The 16,181-nt window shown below is 37.0% G+C and overlaps 1 protein-coding gene across 8 annotated transcripts in view; it reads left to right on the top strand.

The window, feature by feature from the left end:
- The window catches only part of LOC128998324 (bromodomain adjacent to zinc finger domain protein 2A), a 120,567-nt gene that overhangs the window by 45,976 nt on the left and 58,410 nt on the right, over positions 1-16,181 (top strand). For 6 of the 8 annotated variants that reach the window (XM_054424425.1, XM_054424422.1, XM_054424418.1 and 3 more), the window contains 9 exons: positions 198-299; positions 1,034-1,147; positions 1,916-2,104; positions 3,404-3,538; positions 4,400-4,496; positions 6,083-6,172; positions 7,128-7,151; positions 7,982-8,204; positions 8,862-9,099. In XM_054424425.1, coding sequence (XP_054280400.1) covers positions 1,063-1,147; positions 1,916-2,104; positions 3,404-3,538; positions 4,400-4,496; positions 6,083-6,172; positions 7,128-7,151; positions 7,982-8,204; positions 8,862-9,099 — 1,081 coding nt within the window. In that variant the 5' untranslated portion in view covers positions 198-299; positions 1,034-1,062. The remainder of the gene's footprint in view (positions 1-197; positions 300-1,033; positions 1,148-1,915; positions 2,105-3,403; positions 3,539-4,399; positions 4,497-6,082; positions 6,173-7,127; positions 7,152-7,981; positions 8,205-8,861; positions 9,100-16,181) is intronic. The other 2 variants (XM_054424424.1, XM_054424426.1) reach the window with 2 other exon arrangements.

The raw sequence follows: 16,181 nt of genomic DNA, 5'->3' as shown, positions 1-16,181 counted from the left end.
GTCTACAGTGTAGTAAAATATGTCTCAATCGTGCTAAAGACACAAGACACGCAAAATACACATGTCTCTTAACTATGTGTATCTTACGACATGATATCTGCAACACAAGTGCTCATCGTTCAATGAATATCAACACCGCTAATAACCGTCAGCTAGTTGAAATAATGCTGTTTAGTTAATTGTTCCCTTATTTGCAGGTTAGCAAGTAAAGGGTTTGCCGATGATCATCCGAGAAGAAAGGCCTATCACACTCTGAATGTCCTCTGAGTGGTTCTTACTTCCCTTCTTGAAAAAGTCAGGTAGGCAATTATCCTTAATAGGACAACCGGGATGGCGCCAGTTATGTGAGGGTTAAAAACGGCCAGCCTGGCACACACTGGGATTGGGCCAACGATACTCCAGGTAGCCAAGTAATCGGGCGGAAGATGGAATGTAACCTAACCTAACCTAACTTAACCTAACCCAATAATGAAGGGAGAAACTAAAGTCAAACTGCGGTTTGAACTGTGAATGAGAAGCGGACACCATTGTTTGCACACTGCTGGGGTAGTTTCTCAGATAAATCTGACAAAAAAATGCCGCATTGGCACAATAACGGTGTGTTTTGGGGGGGTAGATTTGGCAGTGGTGCTTTGCTGGTGTCTACCTGGCCCTAGTGGCGCAATCCCGGTGGACCGTGACAACTAACGTGTGTCTGTTGTTTGCAAGAAGATGCAGTCACAACAATAAACTATTAGCTCTGTTCTGACAGTGATAGTGTAACCAACCTAGGCCTAAGATTATGGAGATCTAAGATTATGGAGTCAAGGCTCTATTGCTATTCTATTTCACACTACACAGTTTGTACCTAAAACCTAAATTCAACAATGAACAAGAATGTTTGAAACCACAATTTTAGAGTGTCTAAAAGCCTCACAAAACTCAAGATTATTTGATATCCAAGTACAACGAGCAAAGAATACTTCATTAAATAACATATGATAAGCATTTTTTTTCAATAATATCTGTTAATGAGTGTTAACGTTGTCTGCAGGTGACAGATGGATTGTTGAGTGAGGAGAAATGGATAAAGAGAATGGAGACAGAGATAAGTCTTCGGCCCCAAGCGATGGGAACCCTCTCATGGACCCGCTCAATGTCTTCGCTGGTGAGTTTGCATTGTTTAGTTGTACCTAATTTTTGGCAGGCCTAAATTTTATATGATGAATTTTCATACATTAGACCATAGACTATCCGAAACAATTGGGGCAGAGGGGTGTTCGGATAATAGATTTTTCGGATAATCGGACACCAACTTAAAATGGCGTATTTCTTTGTTAAGCGTATAATTAGAATTCCTCAATAATGTGTTTAATTCAAGCTATAAACGAAATTTGTGATCATTGTAGAAGCTTTTATTTAATGTAACACTACTGTAATCACAGGTAGCAATATCGCCATGATCTTCGGTATATCTGTCTATATCACCATGATCGTCTTTAGTTACTGTACGTAAAGCAATAAAGCATAGCACACTCGGCATTGAATATAAAAAAATCACAAGCTTAGCTTGAGCCACTTGCACCGTTGTTCAGCCAATCTAATCTTCTTAGTTTGTCAGATGTGCTTAGTACAATTCCTATAGCATACTGTAAAGCAAACAAAAAACACCACATATTAAAAAAATGATCACTGACACAAAGTGAGGTAGGCTATGTGTATTTGTATAGGGCCTATAAGACACATGGCAGCACAATCACCATATTGCTGAGTTTCGCGCAGTGTTGCGCCACGTGGGCTTCTGCTTGTATTGTGGCCGCACTTGTATTGTTGGCGTGGCGGTAATTTGAATTTTTCGTCTTTGGCGGCGATTTCACTTAACTGATGTTTCGGATGCATGACATTCGGATAATCGGCGACTGTTTTTGTGTTGCAGGGCACAACATCTTTGGAGGAGGAATGCCTGGTAGTTACGGCCACCATCTCACAAGTGCGTACAATGCTCTGCTAGGTGCAGGGAGGGGGGGACAGTTCCCTCACCCTCCTACGACCAGCTCCTACGGCAGCCTGGGTACTCTTAGTGTGGCTGCCAGTCAAGCTGCTAGCCTAGGAATAAACCCAGCAAGTATGAAACTATTTACTTACCATACAGACCTTTACAAATTGTTGGACATTATTTTATTTGTTTTTACTTGCAGTTTTGGATGTTTGTAGTAGTCTGCGGCACCAGTGTGTGATCTGAGGGCTTGAAGTTGCTTTTCAAGAGGAAGAATTTGTATTGGTCCTGCTTAGCACATTAGTGTACCTATATGTCAGGCTCAAACTCAATGATATTCCTGTTCAGTAATATGAATCAGTCTCTTTGTTTTGCACTTCGTCACTAGATGGAAGGATCAGTCACATTCACCACTATTATTATAAGTTTTCACGTTGTTTACCCTGATATGTATTAATTGGGACCAGACCCTGTTCGGATAACCAAATCGATCAGATTAGCCAGAAATGCAGTAAAATTGATTTTAAAAATATTAGAAAGATATTATGATTTTTAAATGGCCATATATTGCTACTGAGATCACGAAAACATTTTGGTCGTCTTCAGCGATAGTGGTAATATCTGTGTTTATATACCGCTGTCACGGCAACACACGATTGTGTTGTTCTTGTTGTCAACCATGACCGAAAAAGAGAGCCAACGGAATGCCGCTGGTTGTTCCAAATTTCTTGATATCATAGAAAATTTATATCACTTATGTTTTCTCAGTCATCAAAATTTACTTATGATTCCCGGTTTTCTCGGTTCCCTAGTCAGACACCCTGGTTATTATTTTAAAAGACATAACTGTGTTTTAAATTTAAATACACCTTTTCTCTCCTAACAGGTGGTTCAGATGGTCAGACAATTTGGATCATAGGTGTAACTAGGATGGCCATAAGGGGGCCGGTTTACAAAGTTTTTGAAAATAGATCCGTTAACTCAAGTTTTTTTTTATTAGGATATAAAAGAGATTTTTTAATTGTAGAAAAAAAATTGAATTGTTACAATGGCGCAGTAATAAACAGTTTTACATAAAAATTAGGTAGAAATAGGCATTAAATGGGCTTGAAAAACTGACTACACAAACATGGAATTTATTTTAAGTATAAAAAATTAAATTTGATAACATTTATTACTCATACAGTAAGGATATTACTGCTCAGAAAGAGTCTTAACTTAAGTTGGTACAGAACACGGTAGGTCAATTTTAGTGTCTTGTACTGACCTACTGTGTATTATGAAAAGCGAGACATTGCTGGTTCGACATGGGTTGCCATCTTACCACTGGCCATGTGACTTATTATACTGTAAAGTTACTTCATTGTCTTCAGCTCTCTGCAAAGATAAGTAGTCTATAGAGATAAATGGTTGTGTGTGTCTGTGTAGGTGCGGCATGGTACGCCATGGCCTCTCACCTGGCTGCCCAGGACTACCTAGCCAGGCTTCAGGCTGCTGGGATGCCCTTCTCTGGAATGCCTCCCGACATGCCTGGCTTCCCTCTCATGAGTCCCCATGCTCAAGGTTAGTGTCTACCAAACTTTACAAATTAATCAGGTAGGTTAGACATTTTCGGAAGAATTCCTCCCCTATGTAAATTAGTACATAATTCCCGTACAAGGCTTGCCTAGCATAATAGTTTCTTTAGTAGGCTCTCAACGAAGTTACACAATTAACCTTATTTAGGTTAGACCAGGCACACTGTTCTTTGCATTTAAAAAGTTACTTAGAATTTGAAAAAAAAAATAGGCTGCTGAATCCTAAGACCTGTTTTGACTTTTGAAGAAGGACGATGAAGACTTAACAGTTGATAATTCTGTTACAAAAAGTGTTGATAATTCTGTTATAAAAATTTGTTGTGATTGTATGTATGGGTTTATGTTTTACTTCATGTACATTTGTTGCTGATAGTGTGGCGAAAATGTATTGTACAGTACTTACCCGGGAAGGTTTCTTAGTACTTTCAAGAAAATCTCGGGTTCGGCAAGCCTCTCATGGAAACTATCATGCTCATAACGTAAAAACCTACCTCCAAGCATTATGTAGCTTAATATACTATTAAAGTAGTGTGGTTTAAATCCTGCTCCCCCAAAGTCAAACCTTGCATGGAAACTAAATTTTTCACTTTTTTGAATTGAGGATATCAGGTTATCAAGGCATTCAAGTAAACGTTTGAATCTCCCACCAAATTGTTTTACTGGTTTTACTAAAGTGTTTGACAAAAACCTCTTATTTTTTATCCTTTCTCATCTTCCACTTCTTTTTGGCATCGTTAGTTATAGGATGAAGTAAATATGAAACAATATAAGCTATGCGAATTCACAATCCCTTTTAAACTCGTTCTCTCAACAAAACTCTTTCCAAACATAATTGTTGTGTTATCAGTTTCAGGAAGTGGCAAGCAGTCAGGAAGTAGCCACTCTAAAGCCCTCGCTCATGGTCCTAGCTCGTCTAGCGCCTCGGGAATGCCTTCCATGCACAAGTAAGTTTCGAATGGTTAAATACTTTCTAAACTTCTTACATAGCAAAGTGACGGGTGATGGGACCTGATTCCTCAGTTAGATTTGTAACTATATTATTTATTCAAACTTCAACTTCTGTAGCTTGATAATTTATTCTGTTATGAGATGTAGACAGCATAATTTCACCTTCAGTAGGCAAATAAATCGGGGATTAAAAACCTGGAAATATGGCTGTCCCTTAATAAAAACATATCTTTTAGACATCAAAATGAGAATTTGAAACGCATCTCTAGTATGAACAATGTTTAATAGTCGTGTATTCAGTTCTTTTGATAGTTAAAAATATATACTATAAAGAAATAAGCTTTTAATTTTTAAAAATTAATTAAGATTTATCAAATATAGAAAAAAGCCAAATTGAATTATGCTGAATACAAATGTTTGAATTTTTACCAGCCAATTAAGAAGAGAATCATGCATGGAGGTTGTTTGCAGACTATTCTCAAATTGGGGCACAATCCATGGCTCAGTAATGTGATTTGAAATCGTAGTGCATCCTTTATCTTTATATTATCCAGAACACTTATTGATTTCATGTGTTAACTGAGGGATTATTGAGAACATTTTCCATCATGATTAGTAAAAAAAGGTATTGAGTAAATTGTAGTTGACTGAATAAACATTGTGGTTTATCTGAAAAAGTGGTGGATGGGGGAAAATATTTTCTTGATCTTTGGGTGGGATTACATGTTATTCAAGATTTTCTGAAGAAAGGATCTGGTCCTACTGTCGACGATTTAACCGGCATTGCAAGGGACAATGATGAAATCTCTCACGAAGATGTTCACAATTTCGCTGGTATGGTGGGTAAAGATGATGATGTCTCCATTATTGAGGGAGATGTCTACGATATTGTCATTATTGTGGGAGAAGGTTTTATAGCCTCTGCGATCATGGGAGATTTTGAGGATTTCACCACTATGGTTAATGTACAATCACGTGTTTTGCTGCTATGAACGGTGACAATAATGATTCGTAGGCAGGGAAAAAATAATGTTAGTTCTGTGATCATGGATTACAGTCTTGATGACAAAGTCCAAGACACTCTTGTACCGGTTCGAGTCCAAGAGTACTCAAGTACGATAAAGACTGAAAATGTATTGGATTTGTTATTGCCATTTATAGAATTTTTCCTTAAGACTTTTAAAACTAATTGAAGTTTCCCTTGATGCGAAAGAAGAAAAACCCCATCTCATTCCTGTCTTGAAACTCAGGAAGGAAATAAAAATTCCTTCCCGTCCTAACTATAAGTACAATCCCATTCTTCCCTTATCTGAACTGTTAATCCTTTTTTACTTTACCTAAATATGTCATAAATCAAATCTAATCCATCCCAAATTGACTAGTTCTTTTCACCAGTTGTAGAGTTGTAGTATTTATTCCTATGGTGTGGTAGGAGAGGTGGTCTAAGGAAGCAGACCACGGTCCCACAGCTCCCCAGGACTCACAAGTGTTACTGTAGCACCCCAATAAATAACTTTTATCAGTTGCCATACGAGGGCCGGTGAGTTTGTTTACTTATCCCTAACAACTGATGGTTTGGTAGGGAAGATAGCTTGGGGAAGCAGACGACGGGAAAGTCCCACAGTCGATCTCTATCTAGCGCTTCAGCTTCAGTTCTGCCTTCACTTCTGAAGTGAGCACTTGGTGTTACCTGCACAATTTTAATGTTAGTCTCTATTATATGTTGCAACTTTGCTTCCAAAATTTAATTTCTAAAAGTTGCCACAGTGTGTTTCAGTTTTTTTCCAAGCAAAGAAATAGCTTTTCCAAACTACGAAGTAAGAGTCTTATGGAGTCTATCCACATGCTGCACCACAAAAGTGCACAAGCGCCTATCAGCTGTATACCTCGCTTTCTACCATTCGCCTTTTTGAAGACAAAGGCAATTCGATTCAACAAAAGATTCACTTACTAAAATAGAACCGCCTCTTGGTTTTTTTGTCTAATAACATTTCAGAGACAATTTTGCAACACATAATAGTGGCCTTTGTTGTGTGATGTCCCCCAGCACACTGTAATAATTTTGTGAAATTTCACCCTTGTTAAAAAACAACTAAGCTTCCTCAGATTTTTAAAATTTTTTTTAGCATGTATTTTTAGAAATAATCTAAATTTTATTGTTTCTCTGCTATTAATGGGTTCTAAATTATCATTATTTTCTCTTCCTCCTTGTTTCTTATGTTAATACCATGTATGTTTGTCTTGGTAACTTGTGTGTTTTTAAGTTAAGTGTTTATAAAATTTTCATAGCACTGGGTTTAACTCATCACTTTTTATACATTTTGTGTTATTTTATCGATTATTTTTATTTTGTACTTTGTTGTGTATAGCTAAGCATGTAAAAATTGTTGTTTAAAAGGGTAGGTTGAATATCTCATTTTGAACCAAAGTATTTACCAAAAAGAAAACACATTGTTTAAAACTTCATGAACATAAATTACAGTATTCATTGTAAGTAAAGCAAATAAATAAAGCAATAAAAAAAGAATTATCAATCATGGTCAAAGTTAGTGGAACTTCAGTTATAGTGTATAGGAAAACTTAAATTTCTTACACAATGTTTTAAACTTATCATTATTTGTTTCAAGCTTGCCTACTTCAAGAGAAGGAAGGTGAGTTACTGTATAACGGGATTTTTATTTGAGTTCATTCAAAATTGTTTGCTAACTTTTGTTACTATGTGCTATTAAAATCAACGGTGTTCTTTTGTAGTCCATCCAAGTGTGAAAACTACATGTCACCTGTTACTTCCTACCAGTGTTAGATTTGTAAAAAATTAGATGCCGGAACTGTAACCTATTCAATGTTACTTGTACCTATTTATGCCAATAACTTCATCTTTACCAAAGAGAGGTACCGGAACTCCGTTCCGCCGCGTTCCCCCGTAAATCAAGCACTGCTTTGTACACTTAAGTAATTCAACATTTTTTGCACATAATCCTATAGAAGTCAACTTTTTACTAGAGCAAAAAAGTATATTGCTAGGTCATGGCTAGGTTGGTAGGTTCTGAAGTTAACCAGTTCCTTAAATCTGGTTGGTAAGTTTCAGGGTTAGTCAGTTTGTTTACCCTATGTGAGTTTGCAAATTTTGGAGTAAGTTAGTCGGTTCTTTTCCGTTAAGTCACTACCACTACTTTTTTTTATTGCGATTCCGATATTTTTAACATTTATTCTAGCCTATGAATATTGAATATATTAATTATAAAATGAAACTATTCTAAACTAACCTTACCAACCAAACTTGTTGATTATGAAAAAATTCTGGTTGTGAACAAACTGAATTGCAATATAAAAAGTAGTGGTAGTGTATTAACGGAAAAGGACCAGCTAGTTTATTCTTTTGTCTTACTTAAGGTTAAGATGTTTAATTTAGTAATATGCATTGTAAAAATAAGACATAATTGTCGTATTTCTTGAATGGTACTATTATCTTTTTTTCTAGTGACGGCTCCGGTGTGCTCGGAGGTGTGCGGCTTCCTCCCGATACGGAGATAATAAAATATACCTCTTCAATTGTTGGGCCTAAAGTCCCGGGGACAACTAACCGAGGTCGCAAGAAGACCATTTCTCTAGACCCACCTTCAGTCAGTGTAACCCCCACTCACAGCAACTCTGCCTCCACTCCTGCCTTGCCTGCAGAGCGACCTAAGAAAAACAAGCATCCCGTAAGTTTACTATATTAATTTTAATGTTTATCAAAATTTGTGCATTCTTAAGAAGAAAACTGGATGGTCATCGAACAAAATTGTTGCAATAATGGCAGATCATATTTTCCAATGTGATTTAAATGAGGTCATGATTTGTACTTAAAATTTATTGGAAAAAAACCTTTTGTTCACACACAACTATAATCTGTGTGACCTACAAACAATGTGCAGAAATGTTGAGTTTTCATGTCACCGTTGAGTCACAACGGTGACAGTTCAGTGGTTCTAGATGACTGAATTCAAGAAGCGATATGGATGTCGTAATATAAGTATCTTAACCTAGATTTAATTATTTTAGTCCTGGATTAGCAAGTTTTTTGATAATTCCGAGGATGTGTTAAATAATAGACTGCATGCATTTATTTGTATTGAAGGAATAACATAATTTTGATAACAAATCAATTATATAACAAAGATACGATTTAGGAAGTACTTTGTCTCATTTTGGAACCATTATTCACATTTTATGCATGTTTATTTAAGAACCAAGAATTAAGTATTAGAACATTTTTAATTATTTGAAGCTTCTGTTTCCTTACGTTTTGGAAGTGAAATTGACTGACTACAGTTTGATAATGGTAAGGAATATTCGTCTTAAGAATTTCTAACTTGCAGGTTGAGAGTGCGCCGAGTAGTCAGGCACCTCTTGCATTGGACCAGATAGACCGAGAGTCTGACATTATGAAGTTAAACGGAGTGAGTCCCGTGCCAGCCGGGTACAACACTCCTCCCGACAATGACGCTCCACTCAACCTCAGCTTAAAACCTTCTGTGTCACCACAGCAACCCAACAATGCCCTTCAGTCACTCTCGTCTCTCTCACAATCTCTGGGGCAGATGCCAGACCGCATCTGTGAGTATTTATGTATTGGCTTCGAGTTGACTATGTTTACCAATAACTGTTAAAGTATTAGTATTAGCCTTAAGTGTAGCATGCAGGTTTGTCATCAGTGGTGTTTTGTTTGGTGACAATGGTGCAATTAGGCGATTCACGCTGTAGGTGAAGAGGCAACTGACAAGAAGGAAAAGACACTCCTAGCTCAGTAAATATATTTTGATACAAACCCTACAAATTTACAATCTGTGATGTTAGCTACTGCAGGATTTTACCGAAGAAAAAAAACTGTTTACGGGAATCTTGTAAGTGACAAACTGTTGCAAACGAAAACTAAAATCTGATAAACTTATAACTTCAGAAAGCTTAAACATAGCTTATAGATTTTTCCCAAAAATACATCTTTGTGGAATGAAGATGTCATATACCCTTTGTATATTGACTAACCTTTATTTTAAACTCTATAATTTCATCATATTTTAATTCAAAATTGGACACATTTACCTTTTCCAATTTTGTAATTGTGAGAGTGGATATCAGTAAAGACCACTCTTACTTTTTATTTCCAAGATATTATTTCTTAAAAGTTTTATATTTACTTCGGCTCACTGGGAAATACGACTAAAGATTGCTTGGAGAAGAAGAAACTGTAATTGGAACCATGGTTATTTTATGTATTATTTTAAATTTAATACTAAAAAAGACAAATTACAAAAATTATTACGAAGGGGACATAAACAAGAAAGATAATCGAGCATACAATTTTTAAATTCCTCTGTTCAGTTCAGCTAATAGACAAAACTTATAAAACATTATCACTGGTGATTTAGCTTCAGTAAATAAAATATGAAACCTGCTTCTATTTGGCTTTAATTTTTTTCTAATGTGTCATGTGGTAAAAAGAAATAGAAGTGTACATTTTTAAACCAAAGGTACCATCTTAAGTTGTCACTAACTATGTTGATCAAACCACTTAAACACATTATGTGTAAGGCAGAAAATAACTAAAGCATTGCTCCCGCTCAACAGATTTTGGGGGTGGAAGGGGGGCCTGTTCCATGTCGTCCAAGACCATTATTGTAGAACAATTTTCCAACTAATTGAAACATTATACAGTACTTGTAATACAAAAGTGAAGGAGTTGCGCTGTTAAATATTTCTTTAATTTTGGGTTAGAATCAAACTTTTATTGAAAAATGTAGACTATCAGTAGTTTTTTTTTCTTAATTCTTATTTCAAAGATTGTTGACTAGGATGACCAGTTCTTTCATTATTTATAAAAAAAATCAGGAATAAACCAATTTTATTAGAAATTAATTGTTGCTTTTTCACCGCGACCACTGCGACCGCAGAAGGTGTTCACAGGGTTGTCAGCGACCGGGAACTCCAGGAAAATAGGGAATTATGCGTGAATTTTAACTGCCGTGAAAAAACGGGGAAATATGCATGACAACAGTATTATTCAGGGGTTTTCCCTGAATTTCAATAAATATCATTATGTACGTTTATTTTCAAAGAATTTTATAGTTGTTATAAAAATGGTTTGTTGTTCGTATCATCCATGTTTAAATTCTGAATTAGACAACCGACGTAGTTCAATGCCGGCTCAAAATTATCGTGCGCTCTCAGTTACTTATCGTATCCAAGTCTGATAAGTTTAACGGAATCAGAAAACCGCTCTTGCTTTTTACGAAACGAAATAGTCGTACACTGAAAACATCCAAATGGAGAAAGCACTGGCACGGCATATCTGCTAGAAAATCGAGACGCTGTAAAATGTTGTTATGTTGGTACCACTAGAAGAATCAACCAGCTCATTGGCTATTGGCAATCCCTTAGTTCCAAAGTACTATTCCCCTTCCCCTAGTACATATGGCGGCCAACGTCTCTCAATTATCCTCGCATTCAGTGCTACCTTCGGTTGTAGCTCTAGCTCTAGTTCAATGCGCAACTATTGCCGACATTGCCGGTCGACTTAACCTTGACCTTGACCTTGTATTTGTCTGCGACCTGCGTTCCCGTTGTGTGTTTGTGCAGCAAGCAATAGCAGAACTGTACTGTAGACAGATGACACGATGATTTATGTTATTACAATACGATTCCCAATCGACGCTCAACTATGGATTGGATTGAATTGATGTTTTAGTTTGTTAATTTAGGAAAATACATAATTTGAATTGTAATAATTATTGGTTTTTTACTGGTTTGCAGTTAATGATAAGTAACTATTGGCCAAATATAACGGGAAAAACGTACCGTTAAAAACTGCTTCTGTAGGCCTAAGGAAAACATTTCCTACCACAAATTTTGTTTCTAAGTACTACATTTTGGAAAATACATAATTTTAATTGTAATAATTATTGGTTTTTTACCGGTTTACAGTTAATCATAAGTAAATATCGGCAAATTTAACGCAAAAATCATAACGTTTCAGTCGTACAAGTTTATTTTGCAAAACGTTAAACTCATTAATGTTAATTTTTAACCTTAATTGGCAATATTTGTCGAGTGAATATGAAGAGTTAATAGGCCTTAAGGGCTAATAAACGTATGTGGTTTTTATATTATTTACCAATAGGGTTGGACGGCATTGAATGTTTAGTTCAGGACGGTACGGGACAGGATTTTTATTTCCTTCCTGATTTTCGGGACGGGATTTTTTCCTATTTTTTCCTCTTGAGTATTGCAGTTACCAAAAAAAAAACAGACAAAATCAATTTTTACCATTGTGGCACTGGTCTATAAAAACCAAAAAAAAATGGGTAAAAATTTACAGGTATAGAAACTTGTAACTCGCGTTCATGGCGCAATTGTCAGTATGACACCGCGGTCACTGGGTGATCGTTGGTATGACCCGCAGTCACGGCGTGATCGTCGGTATGACTCCACGATCACGGCGCGATCGTCGGTATGACTCCGCGGTCACGGCGTGATCGTCGGTATGACTCCGCAGTCATGGCGTGATCATCGGGATGACTCTGTGGTTACGGTGTGATCGTCGGTATGACCCGCAGTCATGGCGTGATCGTCAGTTTGACCTGCGGTCACAGCGTGATAGTCGGTAAGACCCGCGGTCACAGAGTGATAGTCGGTATGACCCGCGGTCACGGCGTGATCTTTGTTATGACTCCGTGGTCACGGCGAGATCGTCGGTATGACTCCGCGGGCACAACGCGATCGTCGGTATGACTCCGCGATCACGGCGTGATCGTCGGTATGACTCCACGATCACGGCGCGATCGTCGGTATGACTCCGCGGTCACGGCGTGATCGTCGGGATGACTCTGTGGTTACGGTGTGATCGTCGGTATGACCCGCAGTCATGGCGTGATCGTCGGTATGACCCACGGTCACAGCGTGATAGTCGGCAAGAGCCGCGGTCACAGCGTGATAGTCGGTATGACCCGCGGTCACGGCGTGATCTTTGGTATGACTCCGTGGTCACGGCGAGATCGTCGGTATGACTCCGCGATCACGGCGTGATCGTCGGTATGACTCCGCGGTCATGGCGTGAGTATGACTCCGCGGTCATGGCGTGATCGTCGGGATGACTCTGTGGTTACGGTGTGATCGTCGGTATGACCCGCAGTCATGGCGTGATTGTCGGTATGACCCGCGGTCACAGCGTGATAGTCGGTATGACCCGCGGTCACAGCGTGATAGTCGGTATGACCCGCAGTCACGGCGTGATCTTTGGTATGACTCCGTGGTCACGGCGAGGTCGTCGGTATGACTCCGCGGGCACAACGCGATCGTCGGTATGACTCGCGGTCACAGCAGATCGAGGGTATGACTCTGTGGTCACGGCGCGATCGTCTTTGCCTCCTGCGTCCACGAACAACTTTCGCGATAGTGGCGTCATCCTCACTCGCGAAGCGGCAAAATCGCCAACGATCGGATCGAATCCCATCCCGAAAAATTCCCAAATAAAATGTAATCCCGTCCCGAAAATCGGGAATATTTTTTTCCTGAAAGTTTCCCGAAATTTCGGGACCCGTACATTCCTATTTACCAATATCTGTTATTTTAATTTGTTTTTACAACTTTTATTAGGATTTTCTCATAAGTAACCTTTATTAGACACCAGAAATTTTATTTTTTAGCCACAAAAACCAGGAAAAATGTGTGAATTTTGTTTATAGATTCTGCTGACAACCCTGTGTTTACTATTTTACCGTAACTTTAGAAGATTTTATCAATTTCGCTCTATCGGTGTATGTGGGAGATGATAACAACATTACCGCAGTCACAGGAAACAATGACAATGTTTTTGAAACGTTTGAGTGGCTATTGAAAGCTTCTGTCATGTTCAGGGAGACATATCAAACTTTGTCAGTGTTCGTGGATACATTATTACCTTTTCCGATGTTTAAGTTTCATCACAAGATTCTCCACAGTTTGATAAAAATGTTGCAAACTGTTGTGGTATTGGTGAATTTGCCACTGTTTTTGGAGATATCGCTTGCTTTGGCAACAATTGCAGCATCATTGTGGCATGAATCTAGAAAATTTTAGGCAACATCGCTATCATCGCCAATGATTGCGACAACATAAATATCCTCGCTGACATTCACAAAATCATTGTTAGAATCTTAAAATTAGTGACAACAGCACATCAATATTGTTAACTTCGGCGAATTTTGGGGCAAAATTAATAGCTCCTTTGACGTTTGTGGCAACATTAGGAGATTGCAACAACATTGTTACTGTTAGCTTTGATTTCGTTCACGGTGACATAGTCAGCATCATACTAAGATCTTGAAAAAAAAAACTTCATTAATTTGCTAACTTTAGTTTGGATTAGGTGGACTTTTAAAATAGCAAGGTTCGGAGTAGCCGGCTTTTACTGTAAATATATAGCACTCTGAATAACTGCCACTGTCGCTGTTCCATGTAGGATTTTTCACTATCTCTAATATGTAGTATATTTCATCACCAAGACCTAAAGTGACTGCTTTCTCCTAAAAATCAAGTTAACAATTGAGGATGGAAAATGAGCGAAGGTTGAAAAGACATTTTGGTCTATGTGATAAACTATATTTTTTTGTTATTAAATATTTTTATTAAATATTTAAAGACGGAAAATTTAAGCATATCTCTGTCTGTTATTGCTGTTAATATTGTCTGTCTATGGAAACATAATAGTATATTATTTAGTATAATGACCAGCTATAATCAATCAATCAATCAAATATTCTTTATTCACAAAGTTTAGACAATATGTCTTGAATAGCGTCATTAAACTAACATAAACAAAAAATTATAAACTAAATAATTAAAATCATTCACAAAGGATTTATATAGTAAAACTAAAAATGAGTGCTATAACTTTAAAAAATCACAAAATCTTAGAAGGTTACGTTAGAGTAAAACTAGGTAGTAACTGGAATTCAAATGGTCGTTTCGAGATTACAATTTAAAAATTCTTTGATGGAATAAAATGGGTTTCTTAACAACAAGTCTTTTGTTGATAAGAGTCGTTGTCTATAAAGAACGAAAGTCAAAACTTGGTAGTAATCGAGACAGTACGGTAAGATCTTCTTGCGTCTGTGAGTTGATGGTTTTACATTAATGCCAATAGCAAAATAACTAATCATCTTAAAAAAATTTTTGGACTTGAAAGAAACATACAATTTATAGTTCTATTGCTAAAATTTGTATCCATCACTGAAGAAAAGAATTATTTCACTAACTGACTTTCAAATGGGATAGTAAAAAAAACCCGAAACTTTTTAAACAGCTGTTTTCTGTTGTTATTATATTTAGAAAGTTAAGAATATTGTAGCAATGAAAAACTCAGCTGATGCAATTTACTGAAATATGGAGCAATGTTCAGTTCGACATTTTGTTTTGATGTTGGAGATTTTCTAAAAAAATCACTGAATTTGTAACTGCTATGCAACAGTTATTTCGCAACTGTTTTTTTGTTCTTCGTTATGGTGTCGTCGTTCCTTGTGGTAATACTATTAAAAGATGTTGAACATTTTTAGAAATTGTTCCTTTATAGAAAAAGTGAAACCAACTATAGGCCTAGGTCTGTACGTTGACCAGGCAATGTTAAAAATTTACCTGCATCTTAAGGTAACTACCTAATTTACCTGCAAATCTCGAATCCAATGAATCCCAAGTAAAGATTCGGATTGGATTTGATTAACTGGAAATTGTTGTTTTTTTTTTTTTTTTTTTTTTTTTTTGTTTAGAATAGAATTATAAAAGGCATATACTGTGACATTGCCTAAACATAAAGGTTATTGGAGTCGTAATATACAGTACTGTGACATTGCCTAACAATAGAGGTTATTGACGTCGTAATAAACAGTACTGTGACATTGACCAACCATAGTTATTGATGTTGTAATATACAGTACTGTGACATTGCCTGACCATAGAGGTTATTGACGTCGTAATATACAGTACTGTGACATTGCCTAACAATAGAGGTTATTGACGTCGTAATATACAGTACTGTGACATTGCCTAGCAATAGAGGTTATTGACGTCGTAATATACAGTACTGTGACATTGCCTAACCATAGGAGGTTATTGACGTCGTAATATACAGTTCGGTGACATCAACTAACAATAGAGGTTATTGATGTCTTAATATACAGTACTGTGACATTGACTAACAATAGAGGTTATTGACGTCATAATATACAGAACTGTGACATTGACTATAGAGGTTATTGATGTTATAATATACACTACTGTGACATTGCCTAACCATAGAGGTTATTGACCTCATAATATACAGTACTGTGACATTGACCAACCATAGAGATTATTGACGTTGTAATATACAGTACTGTGACATTGCCTAACAATAGAGGTTATTGACGTAATATATAGTACTGTGACATTGCCTAACCATAGAGGTTATTGACGTCATAATATACAGTACTGTGACAATGACTAACCATTAGAGGTTATTGACGTAATATACAGTACTGTGACATCGCCTAACCATAGAGGTTATTGTCGTGGTGGTGGTGGTAAAGGAAGTGTTAAATGGTTGCTATTTCATTCTTGCTTTTTTAACCACCATAAGCCCATTTGTAATTGTTTTTGGGACCCGATATTCAAAGATTCGAGATTAAATT

This window comes from Macrosteles quadrilineatus, unplaced genomic scaffold, assembly GCF_028750875.1.
Source record: "Macrosteles quadrilineatus isolate MER2022 unplaced genomic scaffold, UCM_ALF_1.0 Scaffold_7__1_contigs__length_78375512, whole genome shotgun sequence".
Lineage (NCBI taxonomy): Eukaryota > Metazoa > Arthropoda > Insecta > Hemiptera > Cicadellidae > Macrosteles > Macrosteles quadrilineatus.
Note: the sequence above shows the minus strand (reverse complement) of the source record. Positions and strands in the feature narration are given on the sequence as shown.